This window comes from Schistocerca nitens, chromosome 2, assembly GCF_023898315.1.
Source record: "Schistocerca nitens isolate TAMUIC-IGC-003100 chromosome 2, iqSchNite1.1, whole genome shotgun sequence".
NCBI classification, from domain to species: domain Eukaryota; kingdom Metazoa; phylum Arthropoda; class Insecta; order Orthoptera; family Acrididae; genus Schistocerca; species Schistocerca nitens.
The window spans coordinates 594271794-594289572 of NC_064615.1; the positions used below are offsets into that span (position 1 = coordinate 594271794).

The window sequence follows — 17779 nt, forward strand, 5'->3', positions numbered from 1 at the left end:
CTGATTTCATTATAACCACTGGAACATTTGTTTTTAACAGATCTAATAATATTAAAAATCTCTTTCGGTGAGGTAGGATATAGTTGAATTTTGTCAGACTTCTGCGGAAATGTATTTTTAAAATATTTTAAGCTGTCTTTTGAGGAACTATGGAAACCTAAGTAGTCTGCTACTGAAAGGAAAAAGTTTTTGAAAGTGTCTGCAATTTTGGGGGTATCTCTAATCAACTCATTATTTACATTTAACATAATTTCCTCGTTTGCCTGATTAGTTTTTCCTATTCCACTTTTTACTATGTTCTATATAGTTTTTATCTTGTTATTAGAGGCATTTATTTTTTCTTGAAAATAAATACATTTTGAGGTTCTGATTACTTTGTTTAGAATTTTACAATATAATTTGTAATGTGATTTAGCTCTGCAGTCATCATTTTTCCTTGACATTAAGTACAGTCTTCTTTTTGTTTTGCCAGATACTTTTATTCCATTTGTAATCCAAGGTTTTGAAACATTTACTCTATTTGCTTTGATTACTTTCTTAGGGCAGCAATTTTCAATGTGACCTATGACTGTATTAGAGAAACAGTTATATTTTTCATTTACTGCAGGTGAATTGTATACATCTTTCCAGTCTGTATTCCTCAAACAGTTTTTTATACCTTCAATTCAGGTTTCATTTATTATTCATATAGTTTCCGCCTTCCTGTTATTAGATGAATCAGACCCCACTATATTAAGTGTAAGAAACTGGACATCATGATCTGCCATTAAATATTGGATTTATACTACAATTTGCTAGTGTGGTAGTATCTATGAAAATGTTATCAATAGTTCCTGAAGAGGGGCAGCAGCCTTTTCAGTAGTTGCAGGGGCAACAGTCTGGATGATTGACTGATGTGGCCTTGTAACATTAACCAAAACGGCCTTGCTGTGCTGGTACTGTGAACGGCTGAAAGCAGGGGGAAACTACAGCCGTAATTTCTCCCAAGGACATGCAGCTTTACTGTATGATTAAATGATGATGGTGTCCTCTTCGGTAAAATATTCCGGAGGTAAAATAGTCCCCCATTCGGATCTCCGGGCGGGGACTAAACAAGAGGACGTCGTTATCAGGAGAAAGAAAACTGGCATTCTACGGATCGGAGCGTGGAATGTCAGATCCCTTAATCGGGCAGGTAGGTTAGAAAATTTAAAAAGGGAAATGTATAGGTTAAAGTTAGATACAGTGGGAATTAGTGAAGTTCGGTGGCAGGAGGAACAAGACTTTTGGTCAGGTGATTACAGGGTTATAAATACAAAATCAAATAGAGGTAATGCAGGAGTAGGTTTAATAATGAATAAAAAAATAGGAGTGCGGGTTAGCTACTACAAACAGCATAGTGAACGCATTATTGTGGCCAAGATAGACACAAAGCCCATGCCTACTACAGTAGTACAAGTTTATATGCCAACTAGCTCTGCAGATGATGAAGAAATTGATGAAATGTATGACGAGATAAAAGAAATTATTCAGGTAGTGAAGGGAGACGAAAATTTAATAGTCATGGGTGACTGGAATTCGTCAGTAGGAAAAGGGAGAGAAGGAAACATAGTAGGTGAATATGGATTGGGGGGAAGAAATGAAAGAGGAAGCCGCCTTGTAGAATTTTGCACAGAGCATAACTTAATCATAGCTAACACTTGGTTCAAGAATCATAAAAGAAGGTTGTATACCTGGAAGAATCCTGGAGATACTAATAGGTATCAGATAGATTATATAATGGTAAGACAGAGATTTAGGAACCAGGTTTTAAATTGTAAGACATTTCAAGGGGCAGATGTGGATTCTGACCACAATCTACTGGTTATGAACTGCAGATTGAAACTGAAGAAACTGCAAAAAGGTGGGAATTTAAGGAGATGGGACCTGGATAAACTGAAAGAACCAGAGGTTGTAGAGAGTTTCAGGGAGAGCATAAGGGAACAATTGACAGGAATGGGGGAAAGAAATACAGTAGAAGAAGAATGGGTAGCTCTGAGGGATGAAGTAGTGAAGGCAGCAGACGATCAAGTAGGTAAAAAGACGAGGGCCAATAGAAATCCTTGGGTAACAGAAGAAATATTGAATTTAATTGATGAAAGGAGAAAATATAAAAATGCAGTAAATGAAGCAGGCAAAAGGGAATACAAACGTCTCAAAAATGAGATCGACAGAAAGTGCAAAATGGCTAAGCAGGGATGGCTAGAGGACAAATGTAAGGATGTAGAGGCTTGTCTCACTAGGGGTAAGATAGATACTGCCTACAGGAAAATTAAAGAGACCTTTGGAGAGAAGAAAACCACATGTATGAATATCAAGAGCTCAGATGGCAACCCAGTTCTAAGCAAAGAAGGGAAGGCAGAAAGCTGGAAGGAGTATATAGAGGGTTTATACAAGTGCGATGTACTTGAGGACAATATTATGGAAATGGAAGAGGATGTAGATGAAGATGAAATGGGAGATAAGATACTGCGTGAAGAGTTTGACAGAGCACTGAAAGACCTGAGTCGAAACAAGGCCCCGGGAGTAGACAACATTCCATTAGAACTACTGATGGCCTTGGGAGAGCCAGTCATGACAAAACTCTACCATCTGGTGAGCAAGATGTATGAGACAGGCGAAATACCCACAGACTTCAAGAAGAATATAATAATTCCAATACCAAAGAAAGCAGGTGTTGACAGATGTGAAAATTACCAAACTATCAGTTTAATAAGCAAAATACTAACGCGAATTCTTTACAGACGAATGGAAAAACTGGTAGAAGCGGACCTCGGGGAAGATCAGTTTGGATTCCGTAGAAATGTTGGAACACATGAGGCAATACTAACCTTACGACTTATCTTAGAAGAAAGATTAAGAAAAGGCAAACCTACGTTTCTAGCATTTGTAGACTTAGAGAAAGCTTTTGACAACGTTAACTGGAATACTCTCTTTCAAATTCTGAAGGTGGCAGGGGTAAAATACAGGGAGCAAAAGGCTATTTACAATTTGTACAGAAACCAGATGGCAGTTATAAGAGTCAAGGGGCATGAAAGGGAAGCAGTGGTTGGGAAAGGAGTGAGACAGGGTTGTAGCCTCTCCCTGATGTTATTCAATCTGTATATTGAGCAAGCAGTAAAGGAAACAAAAGAAAAATTCGGAGTAGGTATTAAAATTCATGGAGAAGAAGTAAAAACTTTGAGGTTCGCCGATGACATTGTAATTCTGTCAGACAGCAAAGGACTTGGAAGAGCAGTTGAATGGAATGGACAGTGTCTTGAAAGGAGGATATAAGATGAACATCAACAAAAGCAAAACGAGGATAATGGAATGTAGTCGAATTAAATCGGGTGATGCTGAGGGGATTAGATTAGGAAATGAGACACTTAAAGTAGTAAAGGAGTTTTGCTATTTAGGGAGTAAAATAACTGCTGATGGTCGAAGTAGAGAGGATATAAAATGTAGACTGGCAATGGCAAGGAAATCGTTTCTGAAGAAGAGAAATTTGTTAACATCGAGTATAGATTTAAGTGTCAGGAAGTCGTTTCTGAAAGTATTTGTATGGAGTGTAGCCATGTATGGGAGTGAAACATGGACGATAATCAGTTTGGACAAGAAGAGAATAGAAGCTTTCGAAATGTGGTGCTACAGAAGAATGCTGAAGATAAGGTGGGTAGATCACGTAACTAATGAGGAGGTATTGAATAGGATTGGGGAGAAGAGAAGTTTGTGGCACAACTTGACTAGAAGAAGGGATCGGTTGGTAGGACATGTTTTGAGGCATCAAGGGATCACAAATTTAGCATTGGAGGGCAGCGTGGAGGGTAAAATCATAGAGGGAGACCAAGAGATCAATACACTAAGCAGATTCAGAAGGATGTAGGTTGCAGTAGGTACTGGGAGATGAAGAAGCTTGCACAGGATAGAGTAGCATGGAGAGCTGCATCAAACCAATCTCAGGACTGAAGACCACAACAACAACAACAAGACATTTAATACTGCATCAAGCTGTTTAGCGAATAGCTGGAAATTACCAGTTGGAGCCCTGTGTATTGTGACTATAATTATTTTTATTTTGTGTGTTTCTACTTGTTAGGCACATGTTTCAAAAATTCTGATCACTGCAGTATTTAAGAATGTCAATGTTTTTATAATTGTGACCCTTTCTAATGTAAGTGGCAACTCCTCCTTTCTACATCCCTTTTCTACAATACTTTGGAGCTAAGGTACACCCTTCCATATTAAGCATTTCAATTTCACTACCTAAATGATGTTCAGAAATACAAATAATATCAAAAGGATTTGTAGACTGTAACTCATCTAAACAGATCTGAAATTCATTAATTTTGTTTTTTAAATCTCTGATATTTTGATGGAGTAAATTTACTGTTACTTTTTTTGTCTCCACAAGTACTATGCTTAACATTTTCAGATACATCTTGTTTCAATATCAAATGTGCCAAATAGCTTTCCATCCATCCCACTACCCAGTGCAGTTTCTCTTTGTTATTATTCTCTAACATTTTACTTTACTTAATGTCTGTCCTTTCCTTTCTCTTCTTTCCTATGTTTGATTGTCACATTCCAACCTGCACATGAATTGACTTCCATGCCACCCAGTATAAACAATCTTAACCATGCGCAACACAAGGCTATGTGACCACACCAACTGTTGGTTAGCATCTCATGTCCCACATTCTTTCTGTTGATACAACTATTCCTGGGGCTTCAAATTGATCACGCTACATCCCTTCACCCTCACAATTTTTGCATGTTTTTCTGTACCTTCCTGGGCCACACAAACTTCGTTATATCCCCCACGTAAACACACCCTTCCCCCTGCTCCACCTTCCCTTATTCAAACACGCACATCTTGACATAATATAATAGAATTATACATGCTGCCACTTCTCTTCACACATATCCACCCACAGACCTGCATCCCAATATTATCATTTTTTTATTTATTTTTCTCTTTGATCCCTTGTTTTTCACATTGATTTCAGTTCATTTTCATCTTGTACTATAAGTCTTACTCCCTCAGGTTTCACCTTTTTCCACTATATGACTGTTTCACCCTTTTTGTGTTTTTTCCATGTTTTTTTTATACTTTTTGTATCCTCCACCATGGATCCTTGCTCCTTTCATTTGTGCTGATATAGAAAAGTTTCCCCGTCCCAGCTGGAAACCAGTTTCACATACTGTTCCTGTATTTCTGCATACCTCATGGAATCCACACCAACAAAAGGCCTTATCATCAAATTATCCATTTCCAGCAGATACCCCTCATTCCACAATAACATCTACCTTTTCAAATTCCATCAGTCCATAGTCCTCACCAACCTAGTCCTGCAAAATCATATAAATGAGGCCCAAACCTCTTTACAATACATCCTCTTCATCTATTAATTATCCAACTCTGCAATACAAAATTTCTGCATTGCATCTAGCAGACTGAAACAATTGCTTTACAGGAACTAGAGCAGCAAGCACAATGCTACCTCCAAAAACTCTCCAATTTGTTCATCTTAAACTCTCACCTTTGACTACCACTAATCACTACTCCTACTACAAAAGCCTCAATGAAACCTACCATCTTAGTTGCTAAGCCCTGCCTTGCAAACCTACCACACTGTCAGAAAGTTTGCCCAATAAAAAAAATAAAAAAATAAAAGGCAATCAGGCTCTAGTGCCCTGAGATTGTGGCATATGTGTATGTTTTCTAATGCAGAAGCAAGGCTTTGTCCTCAAGCTAAAATATTTCAGCAGTCTTTTTCATTATTGTGCCTGTCTATGACTCAACGCCTCTTCTATATGGTGAGAAGCGATCTAGCATTTCCATAATGTTCATGTGTTCCCCTTTCTCATTCATAAGGAACTGACGGGCCTATATGCAAAACTAATATGTATGCTAGAGATGCTAAATGAAATGTTTAGACTGAGTACCCAATTATGCAAATCATGGTTCCAGAGAGAGAAAGGTAACTAAAACACCTCTATGGAACATGTTTTTTTAGTCTCTCATCACACTCTAGGATGTTTTAATATGCATACTCACATGAGGCATAATTGTTAAGCTTTAATCATCACCTTGAAAAATAGTTTACTTAATTTTTTTTGTTTGTTTGTTGGCACATGTCTGTGGTGCTGGTGGGGAGGGGGGGGGGGGGGCAGCAGATGCTTCCAGTGTGGTCAGACAAGTCAACTGATCAAGAACAAAGATCAGACCATCTCTATGTGAAGAACCAGCAATAGCATTGGAGTAGAGGGCCTTGCACTTGAATACCAGTCCATCACAATTTAGGTAATAGTGGAAAAGGTGAAAATTAGTCATGGATCAGTTTTCCATTTCTTGAACCTGACACTCGTATGTTGACACCAAAGACCACCAAACCAAGGCAGAAGCTGAAATGTTGCAGCTGTGTCAGTCTAAACCAGGTGACTTCTTTAGCTGCCTAATCACATCACATGTTAGTCACCTGCTTCAACAAACAATGCATCTAGCCTATTTTACTAAAATCCTCAACAGTTAAGAATGCAGAGGGCAGTGACTTTTTTCTTAACACAGAAAATGTGTGATACTCAATTGTGTTTCTGAAAATGTTCTGTTTCTGAACTTCTTTTTATCAACCATGATCTAATTTCTCTCATTTCAGATACTGTTCAGTAGGGTTTATATATATATATATATATATATATATATATATATATATATATATATATATATATATATATATATAAAAAAAATACTGTTGAGCGTCCATACCATCCAGAATCATCACCTTATTATTGTGTCCAGCAACCACCACCTTCAATGTGCATGTCTGCCCACATTAGACCACAAAAAATTATTGTATCTAGTGGTTCCAGATTTTTAAAGTAACATATTAAAAAAATTACATAGAGAACACAGATTTCTACAAAAGACCAAAGCACTGAATTTATACCGGCTCTTGGTTTATTTAGATAAAATGTTGATTCATGCACAAACTAATGTAAATAAACGTCACAAAATACTGGTGTGCATGGTATATTGTTGAATAAATGTTCTGATCACTGTGTAAACATTGCTAGAAATTTATCATGTGACAGTGCTGTGCTTCAAAGAACAACAAAGCACTTGCTGTTGCAATGTTTAGTGCTCTCCTTCTTGGGTATAAATATGAGTTTTTCATGTTGCTGGTAAGCACTTCCATTCTATTTGCTGTTAATACCAATTCAGCAGTGATGCATAGCATTACATCCATTTTAAATACTCCTGTCAAAAACTGATTAACTGTCTATGTTTATAGGAGAACCAACCACCATACTTAAAATAAATGAAAAGTAAAATAAAATCATACATACGATCTCCAATCTCATTAAAGTGACACTGTGGAAGAATAAAGTGGAAACTTCCAAATTCCATAGTATCTCTGTTCTGGTCTTTCAGGAAGTAGTCTACTTTCATTTGTTCTCCATAAAGATCATTTTCATGCCATATGCAGTCATAAAACAACATAAAGTTGTCATTTATACTAGCATTATGGATAAATTGTATGCAGGAAACATAATTCTTCCCCTCAATTTTGAATCTAAAGGCAGCTTCTGAAAAGAAACATATGATAAGCAAACTGAGTTCATTCAAATGTATTTCTCTTATAAAATACAAAGATTGAAATTATTGGTACTCAACTGTTCACACAATTAAAAAAGTATACAGTCCTCAGCATAGATTTATAATTTTAATTAATAATATCACTGAACAAAAACTTCAGGATTTGTTTATGAATTCCAAATTACTGTAATTTGATTTAAAAAAGTTATTGTGTTTAAAATTTTGCTAGGACTTCAAAAGTGAGAAGAGGGGCTGCTCAATGTTTTACTTGTATGAAGTTATTGCTCATAAAATAATCATTAAATGCTACATCAATTAATCATGGTCTGTATTCAGAAATATATGGGTCAGCTTCATTTCATATTTTGAATTTACATTATAACATATTGTAGATGTTAACAAAACAAAATAGTAGTTTATGATGATATACTTTATGATAACTTATAATTATCAGTTTTATACAAATGCATAAACCATCAAGTGAGACGTTGGTCAATAATAAAGAAGTTAAAAATATACTTTGATGTTACTGAAGGGCTGATTCACTTATGAAACTTACACAGAATTGTTGCAACAGAAAAATCATTCTTAAAAGCAAACCAAAACAAACATCAGTTCAATGGAAAATCAGTCCAAAGTTGCAAATTTTACTTTTTTTATTCATTTGGTGACTGGGTTCTGGTCATACTCATTTTCAAATCATCATAACATAGTCAAAAATGGTATTTCAAAACACACAAAAACCATGTCAAAAATGTTCTTGACTTTGGTATTTTCAGAAATATCATTTTTGACCGTGTTATGGTGATTTGTAAATGGGGCCTGTGACCAAAATAGTCACTGAGTGAAAGTGAAATTTGTAACTTTGGACTGGTTTTTGTTGTACTGATTAACAGAAGTTGTTAACCCATAGCTGTTCCAGTATGCTGGAAGTTTGAATAAATAAACATATCAGAAATTAAAAACAAAACAAAAAATACTTTGTATTGTCAGGTATTTAATAACTGAATGAAAATAACCAATTTTTGAAAAGAAATACCAGGTGTTGTAATTGTGACATAAAGTCGTGCAGGAACAATGCAGCATTACTGCAAATTAATATGAGTGCTGCAAAATCGCTGATTGCTTGCTAAATGAAATGTCACTATAGTCAGATCCATGAATGATGGCAGTTTGCGCATGCCGAGGCACGGACAAGGACTGCATTGTTGACAATTCCAAGTGACAATTTTGTTAGGTGCATGTGCTTGCTTTCCACTTGAAAAAACTATATATCCTACAAATTATGTCTCTCCCTTGCTTATGCAGAATGTATCACTTACCATCACCATCAGCAATAATAACTCACAACAAATGGAATAAAAATTCACTAAACAATTCACTACAATCATATTTAATGCTCACATTAGCTACAGCATTCAGAACAGAGTGCTCAAAACACTCCTGAATGCTCACTGGCTGTCAGAGAATGCATGACATAGTTGCGCAGAACACGCCTAAGCTCGACAGCCACCTATTGTTGCGAGTTATTATTGCTGATGGTGATGGTAAGTGATACATTCTGCATAAGCAAGGGAGAGACATAATTTGTAGGGTATATAGTTTTTTCAAGTGGAAAGCAAGCACACGCACCTAACACAATTGTCACTTGGAATTGTCAACAACCAACTATAGTTAAAAAACCAGGGTTTGTATATCTTATGCATATTATTTTATAAGTCTATCCTACTGATGGCATTTTATACCAAAGTAAAAATTGTTTTACAGTGTGTTGTTTAACTTTCTTGCTTTGTGTATCTTTCTGTGAGTTATAAAATCTACTCACCAAGTGATAGTAGAACACACACATAAAAGACTGTTGTGACTGGCAAGTTTTCAGAGCCAGTGGCTCCTCCTTCACACAGAAGGGTTGAAGGGGAAGGAAGAAGGGTGAAGGAAAAGGACTGAAGAAGTCTAGCAAAAGGGGTAGGTTTTGGGAAAATCACCTGGAACCACAGGTCAGGGTGAGAAGGAAGAGACTTCTTGGTATGAAACGGGTGGCAGCTGTCAAAGTGGAGGTATTGCTGGTGGTTAGTAGGTTTTATATGGACAGAGATACTGGTATAGCCATCTTTGAGGTAGAGTTTAACATATAGGAAGATGGTTTGTTGGGTTGTGTAGGACCAGGTGAAGCAAATGGGGGAAAATAGTTGAGATTCTGGAAGAAAGTGGATAGGGTGCCCTCACCCTCAATCCAGATGGCAACTAGGGAGGAGGTTGTTGGTTTGGAATCTGTCGGGCATCACCATGTCACCGTGACCAACTATATCCTCAATCTCCTTCCAGTCCCTCACCTCATGGCTCATATCCCTGTAATAGACGTGGACGCAAGACTTTTCCCATACATCCTTGCAACACCACCTACTCCAGTCCGGTCACAAACATCACCTATCCCATCAAAGGCAGGGCCACCTGTGAAATCAGTCATGTAATCTACAAGCTAAGCTGTAATCACTGTGCTGTATTCTATGTGAGCAAGACAACCAACAAGCTGTCTGTCCATATGAATGGCCACCGACAAGCTGTGGCCAAGAAACAACTGGACCACGCTAGTGCAGAGCATGCCGCCCAACGCGACATTCTTAATTTCAACAACTGCTTCAAACTCTGTGCCATATGGATACTTCCCACCAATACCAGCTTTTCTGAGTTGTGCAAGTGGGAGCCCTCCCTGCAGTATAACCTACGTTCCCGTAACCCTCCTGGCCTCAACCTTCATTAGTCATCACCCATCCAACCCCTTCCTTGTTCCCACTCCAGCACTACACAGCCCTCTATTCCACCAAGCACCCAGTCTTTTTACTTCTTTCCTGCTATCCCTCCTCACCCCCCACCTCTCCCCAGCCCACCATCTAACCTCCTGTCTGCACCTAGCTGTCCTTCCCTCTCTCCACCTCATCCCTGCATTCTCTCCAGTAGCACTTCACCATCCCCCACCTCTACCCTGCTATCCCTCCCCCTCTTTGCCCCAGCCTCCTCCTCACCCCCAACCAGTTGCCTCTCCCATCATGCACTGCTGCTGCTGCTGCTCACAGTGTGGCTTCAGCTGCCGGAGATTGCAGTCATGTGTATGTGTGTGTGTGTGTGTGTGTGTGTGTGTGTGTGTGTGTGTCAGCTATTTTTGAGAAAGGTGTTGTTGGCCAAAAGCTTATTTTGTGACAGTCTTTATGTTGTGCCTATCTGCAACTCAGCATCTCCACTATACGGTGAGTAGCAACTATCCTTTCCATCCTGGATTTTCCACTGTTTGACTTTCATGGTATATCTTCATATCTGCTGAATAGTCTCTTTCGCCTCCTTAAATGGTACATCATGCTTTAGTGTAAGTGCTATGGTTTGTGCTGCATGTGCACAAACATGTACAATGTTATACAATTCTTTGTGAGTGCTGCCAGGTAGACATGACATCAGGTCTGAACAGCAGGTGGAATTTGAGAATTCCACATGCTCCCAGCCTCACTGTATTGGTCTGCTGCACTCATCCTGCATGCCGTAAGTGCAATTCCAAGTGGCCTCTTCAGTACTGTGCATGTAAACCATATGTCACACGTGACCAGTATCAGTTACCTCTACTCTCTCTATAGTACCTGATGTCAGAGGCACCATGTTCAGCAACTGAGTGTTCCAGCGTTCTCTTGGTCACATTCTGGCACTGGATATTTGTACAGACAGACAGTCTGTTAGTTGTTGTAAAATGCAACACAGTGGTTGCAACTTATTTGGTAGATCACATGGCTGCTTTCGCAGGTGGCCCTGTCTTGATGGAGTAGGAGCCGCCTGTAATAGGACTGGAGTAGGAATATTCCTCTTGTGACTCAGTAGCACTCATGATGGAGCAACTGAACCACCTCTTTGGTAGGGCTTCGGCACTCACAAAGGAGTGAGGTAAATGAAAAATGTGATGGATATCTTGCAGTACTGCACTGTTATAGCCAGTATCTAGTAAGATATGTTTTGAAAGTAGATGCACTGTCTTTGTAAGAAAGAGTGAAAGTTAATAATAGTGTGTTCTGCTGAAGCTGTAAGGACAGCTGAAAAGGCACTATGAATTTTGGTGAAATGTGGAAGGAGAATTATTTATTACAATGCCCAAAAGGAGGGGAGGAGGGTATGAAATGAAACTTCATGGTTTGAGCGGGTACATGCTGTTATTTCAGTGATTATGAAATTAAGTCACATTTACAAAGAACCTAGTAGTATGAGCCCACTTATCATTATGATGTTGCACCCCCTCTGGCCTGGCCACATGATCTTATCTTGTTGGGAAGGGAGTCATAAAGCTGTTCTATCCTCACTGTATTCTTAACTGTCATTGATATCCTGGATAATGGCACTAGAACTGTGTTGAAATCTGAGGTGGTCCCACGTATGTTATGTCAGGGACAGATCTGGAGTTCTTGCCTGTCACAAGAATGTCTTAACTTTACACAGACAGCTCATAGAGACATGTGTCACATGTCGTTATGCATTGTCCTTTTGAAAAATAGTCCCACAATACTGTTGCATAAGCCATCACATCAAAAGTAACACATGATGATGCAAGACATCCATGATGTACTGATTTTTTTGCTGTCTGAGTTCCTTCAAGTACTACCAGCTGTGACCTGTCATCATATTTGGCTCCCCACACCATGATGCCTGCAGTAACAAAACTGTGCATCTCCAAAACGTTGGAAGACTGGGAACTATCCTCAGGTCACTGCCATACTTTTTGATGATGGTTATGCAGAACAGTCCAGAACCATGACTTATTGCTGAACATAATGCAATGCCATTCATCAGCAGTTCATGCTTCTTTGTCATGCCACTAAAGTGTTTGAGAATTTCTGCGTAAATTCTAGAACCACTCAGCCTTCCACCATCTTGAACACATGATATTTTAGATGTGAGTGTGAGAAAGGAACCCTATCGACTGCGCATCACCTGTCTGTGTGTGCAGGTGTGAAATCAGTTGTGAGCAAAAGGTCAACACAGCAGTTGAACGGCACCAACAAGTACTTGTCAGGCAATCCTTGGAATTCATAGTGAAAGCACGCAGAAGAACCAAGGACTTTCTGTGTTATTCGGTGCTGTTTGTAAATGTGACTATTGATAGTGACAAAAGAACAATTAAGATTCTGAATTGTGAAAATAACTCATATCTTGGACTTGCTGGGGGCAAGACGTATTTTTACAATATGTTTGTAGTAGAGACATGGTTGTAAAGCCAACTCTTTTCTAAATGGACTTAAATCTGTTTCTAATGTGAGACGATACGAGTTACTTATGAGAAGTTAAATGTTTATGTGTGAAGTGTGAATTTTGATCTTATGAAGCTCAAATATATCAATAGTTATAGAAAAGAATTCTTTGAGTACCGAATTATTTTGCAAGTGGTGAGAGAGTATTTAAGGTTCCTGTAACTAGCATCATTCTTCGGAGAAGAAGTTTATAAAGATTCCAAAAGCTGGCTATCCAGAGAAGAAGATCGGCTGTATACACCAAGTAAGCTGACTCGTATAAGAGAAGTGGGAAGTTTGAACATACACTTCACACACTCTTAGTCATCAAAAATGTTAGAATGTGGCAACCATGACAGGACTTTAAAAACAGGAATTTTAAGACCAAAAACAAGAAAGGTGTATGTTGTATGTTGCCATAATAAGCACACCAAATGCGATAAAGATTTTGCTTCAAGACTTCAGAACATGACTGAGTATTCAAAAGAGAAAAAAATCTGAATTGAGAAATAGTGAAGAAGATTCCAGTGTGTTTCTTTAAGAAGATATATGCTGAGGTCACTATGATTAAGACGATCTGGTGTAGAGAGTACACAGCTGTCACAAGTATCATGGGGACACAGACACTAAAACCAAAATCCAACGCCGCTGGCACCAGTTGCTGTTCACTGGTGTTGACCTGCTTCCACTTCCGCTCACCAACACCTATGTGGAAACCAACAACTGGCGTCATTGGCACCAGTTGCTGTTCACCAGTGCTGATCACACATCCGCTCATTGATGCAGCCCAGATTCTATGCCATGTGAGTGTAAAACAGAACTTTATTGTTTTAATACAAAGTGGTATAAACCATTTAATGAACTTTATTAATGTAGTTACTATACTTAAAGTTAATTTTAAATGCTCACAAGGTCTAAAGCTTGTAAAATTATGGATCACGTTCAGCAAGTTAGAGAGATGTCAGAACCGGTCATGGCTATAAGAATTACTAAAGAAGGGTGTGCCTGACTGGTAGTATATCAGTAAATCTAATTAAAGCTCAGAATCTTAAGACAGACTCATTACATTCTAACTAAAATGCTCAGAGGGAAGCTTTGAACACCCGGAGTCTTAAGTTAGACTCAGTAAATGCTCAATTAAATGAAGCTTTAAATGTTCAGAGTCTGCAGTTAAATTCTAAACTAGATGCACAGAGTGCAACTTTAAGTAGAGAACTAGACTCGGTGAAGTCCCAACTGAATGTCCAAACAATGGATTTAGGATTGTTAAATGTTAAAGTCGACTCACAGAGCAAAGAATTTGATAATCTAAGCGAAGGCATGGATGCTTTAAAGACTGAATTTGACACCTTGAATAGTAAAGTAGAGGATTTGAATTTAGAATTAAAGAAAGAATTAACTAATTCATTGGATATTCATGCAAATCAACTGTTCACTGACTTTAGTGAGAAACAGAATGATCGATTAAATGTAATAATTCAGAATCAGAAATCAGTGAAAAATTAGGATCTTTCAAAAATGTGTGTAAAGTTAAATTTAGTACTGTAAAGTAGGGACTGAGTATTTTAAAAGAAAGTGTAGATAAGCAGAGTGAGTTAATTCCTGTCATTCAATCACAAATTACAGTTGTAACTACATGAGTGGATAATGTAGAAAGAAGCTATAAAGAGAAAATAGCAAGCCCTGATATCATAAATGTAAGTAATTTGGAAGGACAATTTGAAGGGATCATAGACTGAAAAGTCACCAAGAGAATAACATCTGGGAACATGTCGCCTATGGCTTCTCCCAAACTTACTGATACCAGAAATGACATAGGCAAACTCTGGAGAGAATTCAAACTTATACAGGATCAAGTAGAAAAAGAGTAACTTCACCTAATGTGGTGTTAACTAGTGAAGTAGTGACTGATTTGCAGTGGGGAGAATTTCAAAAGAACTTTAAAGAGAAGTACTGGTCTGCACTTGCTCAAGTGAAGTTAATACAGATCCATGGGATCCGGGTGGAGTCATCTAATCCCCCCAGGGACGTTAACATTCTGAGTTAACGGGCGGAGTGACAACCGTCGGATCCAGAGTTGTTTTTGGCGTTTCTTCCCATATAGTTTTCCCACACCAAATTCCTTTAAAATCTTAAACTATTCTGTAGTCTATTCTAAAATCTTAAACCATCCTGTAATCTTTACTGTACTCTATTCCAAAATCTTAAACTATCCTGTAATCTTTACTTGGTAAACTGGATATGACAATAAAACAAATACAAATTTAGATGAAATAAATGGAATAAGAATATTATGTTTGTGAAAAATATAACATAATGTGATGAACTGAACAGCTGTTATACTGTAGTGTATAATTTTCTACTTTGTATAGAATTTTTTATACCTTTTAAAAGATGCGATGTAGATGGGAGGGTTTGTATAAAGTTTTAAATGGGTGGGTAATATAGATGAAAGCATGATTTACCACAAACAGATAAATCATGGCTAACACAAAACACCCATCACACCTTTCTGACAACCCTCACATACAAGTGTGCCTGATTCTTCACCATTTGCCGTTTCCATAGGGTCACTAAGATTTCCTTCGGGGACCTCAAGGGTGAAGGTGGGAACGCCCATTCTGTATGAGATGATTTAACACCAGACCTCCTCTGGTGTCTCACCCAAGTACCTGCGAGGTAGGGATCCTAGGGAAGGGGGGTGGGTAGGGTTTCCTGTCCTTGGAGCTATCTTGTTTCTCTTCTTCGATCTTAGCAACCACACCTATTTTTTTTTTTCCTTTCCTACCTCTCATTTGAGGACCTATCTATTTTTCCACGAACACACATCCGCATACACACAAGAAGACGCACGTGCACACACATATATATATATATGAAAACTATGACAGTTCTACATCACTTATACATATACATAAGTATCTAAAAAACTAGGACAATTCTAAATCGTGTACATATGAGAAGGAGGTGTGAGCGAAGGAAAAGAATGCAGGCAAGAGTGGAATTGGTCGTGGTAGTCATGTAAGAAAAGTCAGTATAATAAATACTCTGATAAAGTGACGAATTGTAGCATAGTGGGGCTCTAATAGCCTGAGTAAACATTTTATCTACTGAATAGTGTATACAGACATGGCATCTACTGGAAGTATAGAAGTTGATAAATATAGGAGGACTCTAGGGATTAGATGAAGTATTGAGAAGTATATGCAGAGTGTAGAGACGATTTGTAACTTTACCAGAAAATACTTAATTATAGTATACATAGAAATGATATACTGGGGTAATGAATCATGAGGCCAACTCAGACAGGATGAGGGGGCATACCCAGCATTTGCTAAGAACATAGGGCAGGCGTACCTACTTGGAGACAGGATGACCAATGGCCTGAAAAAACAGGAATGTTTGATAAAGGTGCATACCTTCCAGAATAGAAAGAGGAAGTGCTCTCATAAGGTCAACCCACAAGCATGGTATTGCTACTGATCCTAGGAAAAAGGGACAGTTCATGACAAAAGTCACAAAATTTTGTAGAGATTATTCTGGAAAGTTTGAATTCTAGGTACAATGAGCATTATTACATTTTATGTAAGTTCACGAGTGTCAAAAAGAACACTTTCATTTTGCCCAGAGTTCCTCTAAACTACAACTGATAATGAAGCTAGTACATACTAAAGAAAAGGTAGTATAAAGGATAGAAATAATAGAATACTCAAGTGTCATGAACACCTGAAGTTTACAATTGGAAATAAGGAAAGAGTCCTCACAATTCTTAAATATTATAAAAGATGACTAAAAACACAAAAAATGTTCAGGTCTTGATGTCAAGGTGAAATAAGAACAGAATAAAGGAACGCTCAGCTAAGATTGTTCTAGAGAAAAAAAAGATTGTTGTTGAAGTGAAAGGTGTATGTAGAAACATGTATGAGAAAAGTATATTGCTATCATATGAAATGTTGTTGTGAGTGATGTTATGTACATAACGATTATGTATAAAATATCGTGTGTCCAATCTGAAGGGGGGGGGGGGGATATGCAGTGTTTCGAGAATTTCTGCGTAAATTCTAGAACCACTTGGCCTTCCACCATCTCAAACACATGATATTTTAGACATGAGTGGGAGAAAGAAACCCTATCTACTGTGCGTCACCTGTCTGTGTGTGCAAGTGAATCAGTTGCGAGCAAAACGTCGACGCGGTGGTTGAACGGCACCGACAGGTACTTGGCAGGCGATCCATGGAAGTCGTAGTGAGAGCACACAGAAGAACCAAGGACCTTCTGTGTTATTCAGTGCTATTTGTAATTGTGACTATTGTTAGTGACAAAAGAACAATTAAGATTCTGAATTGTGAAAATAACTCTTATCTTGGACTTGCTGGAGGCAAGACGTATTTTTACGATATGTTTGTAGTAGAGACATGGTTGTAAAGCCAACTCTTTTCTAAATGGACTTAAATCTGTTTCTAATGTGAGACGATACGAGTTACTTATGAGAAGTTAAATGTTTATGTGTAAAGTGTGAACTCTGTACTTATGAAGCTCAAATATACCAATAGTTATTGAAAAGTATTCTTCGAGTACCGAATTATTTCACAAGTGGTGAGAGAGCCTTAAAGGTTCCTGTAACTAGCATCATTCTTCAGAGAAGAAGTTTAGAGAGATTCCAGAAGCTGGTTATCCAGAGAAGAAGATCGGGTGTATACACCAAGTAAGTACACTCATATAAGAGAAGTGAGAAGTTTGCTCATAGACTTCACACACTCTTAGTTGTCAAAAACGTTAGACCACCACTCCAAAAGCAGCTATTTTTGTTTTGGTGTCAACAGCAGCCTGCACATGGAATGGTAATTCCACAGTCCAGCTGCTACTACTCTCTAACCAATGGAGGTTGTTACAATGAATTTTGTAAAGAGACCATTACTTGTTC

At 38.1% G+C, this 17779-nt stretch overlaps 1 protein-coding gene across 9 annotated transcripts in view; it reads right to left on the bottom strand.

Moving 5' to 3' along the window:
- Nucleotides 1-17779, bottom strand: part of LOC126236662 (uncharacterized) — a 295980-nt gene that overhangs the window by 143851 nt on the left and 134350 nt on the right. For all 9 annotated transcript variants that reach the window (XM_049946131.1, XM_049946135.1, XM_049946136.1 and 6 more), the window contains one exon: nt 7348-7587. In XM_049946131.1, coding sequence (XP_049802088.1) covers nt 7348-7587 — 240 coding nt within the window. The remainder of the gene's footprint in view (nt 1-7347; nt 7588-17779) is intronic.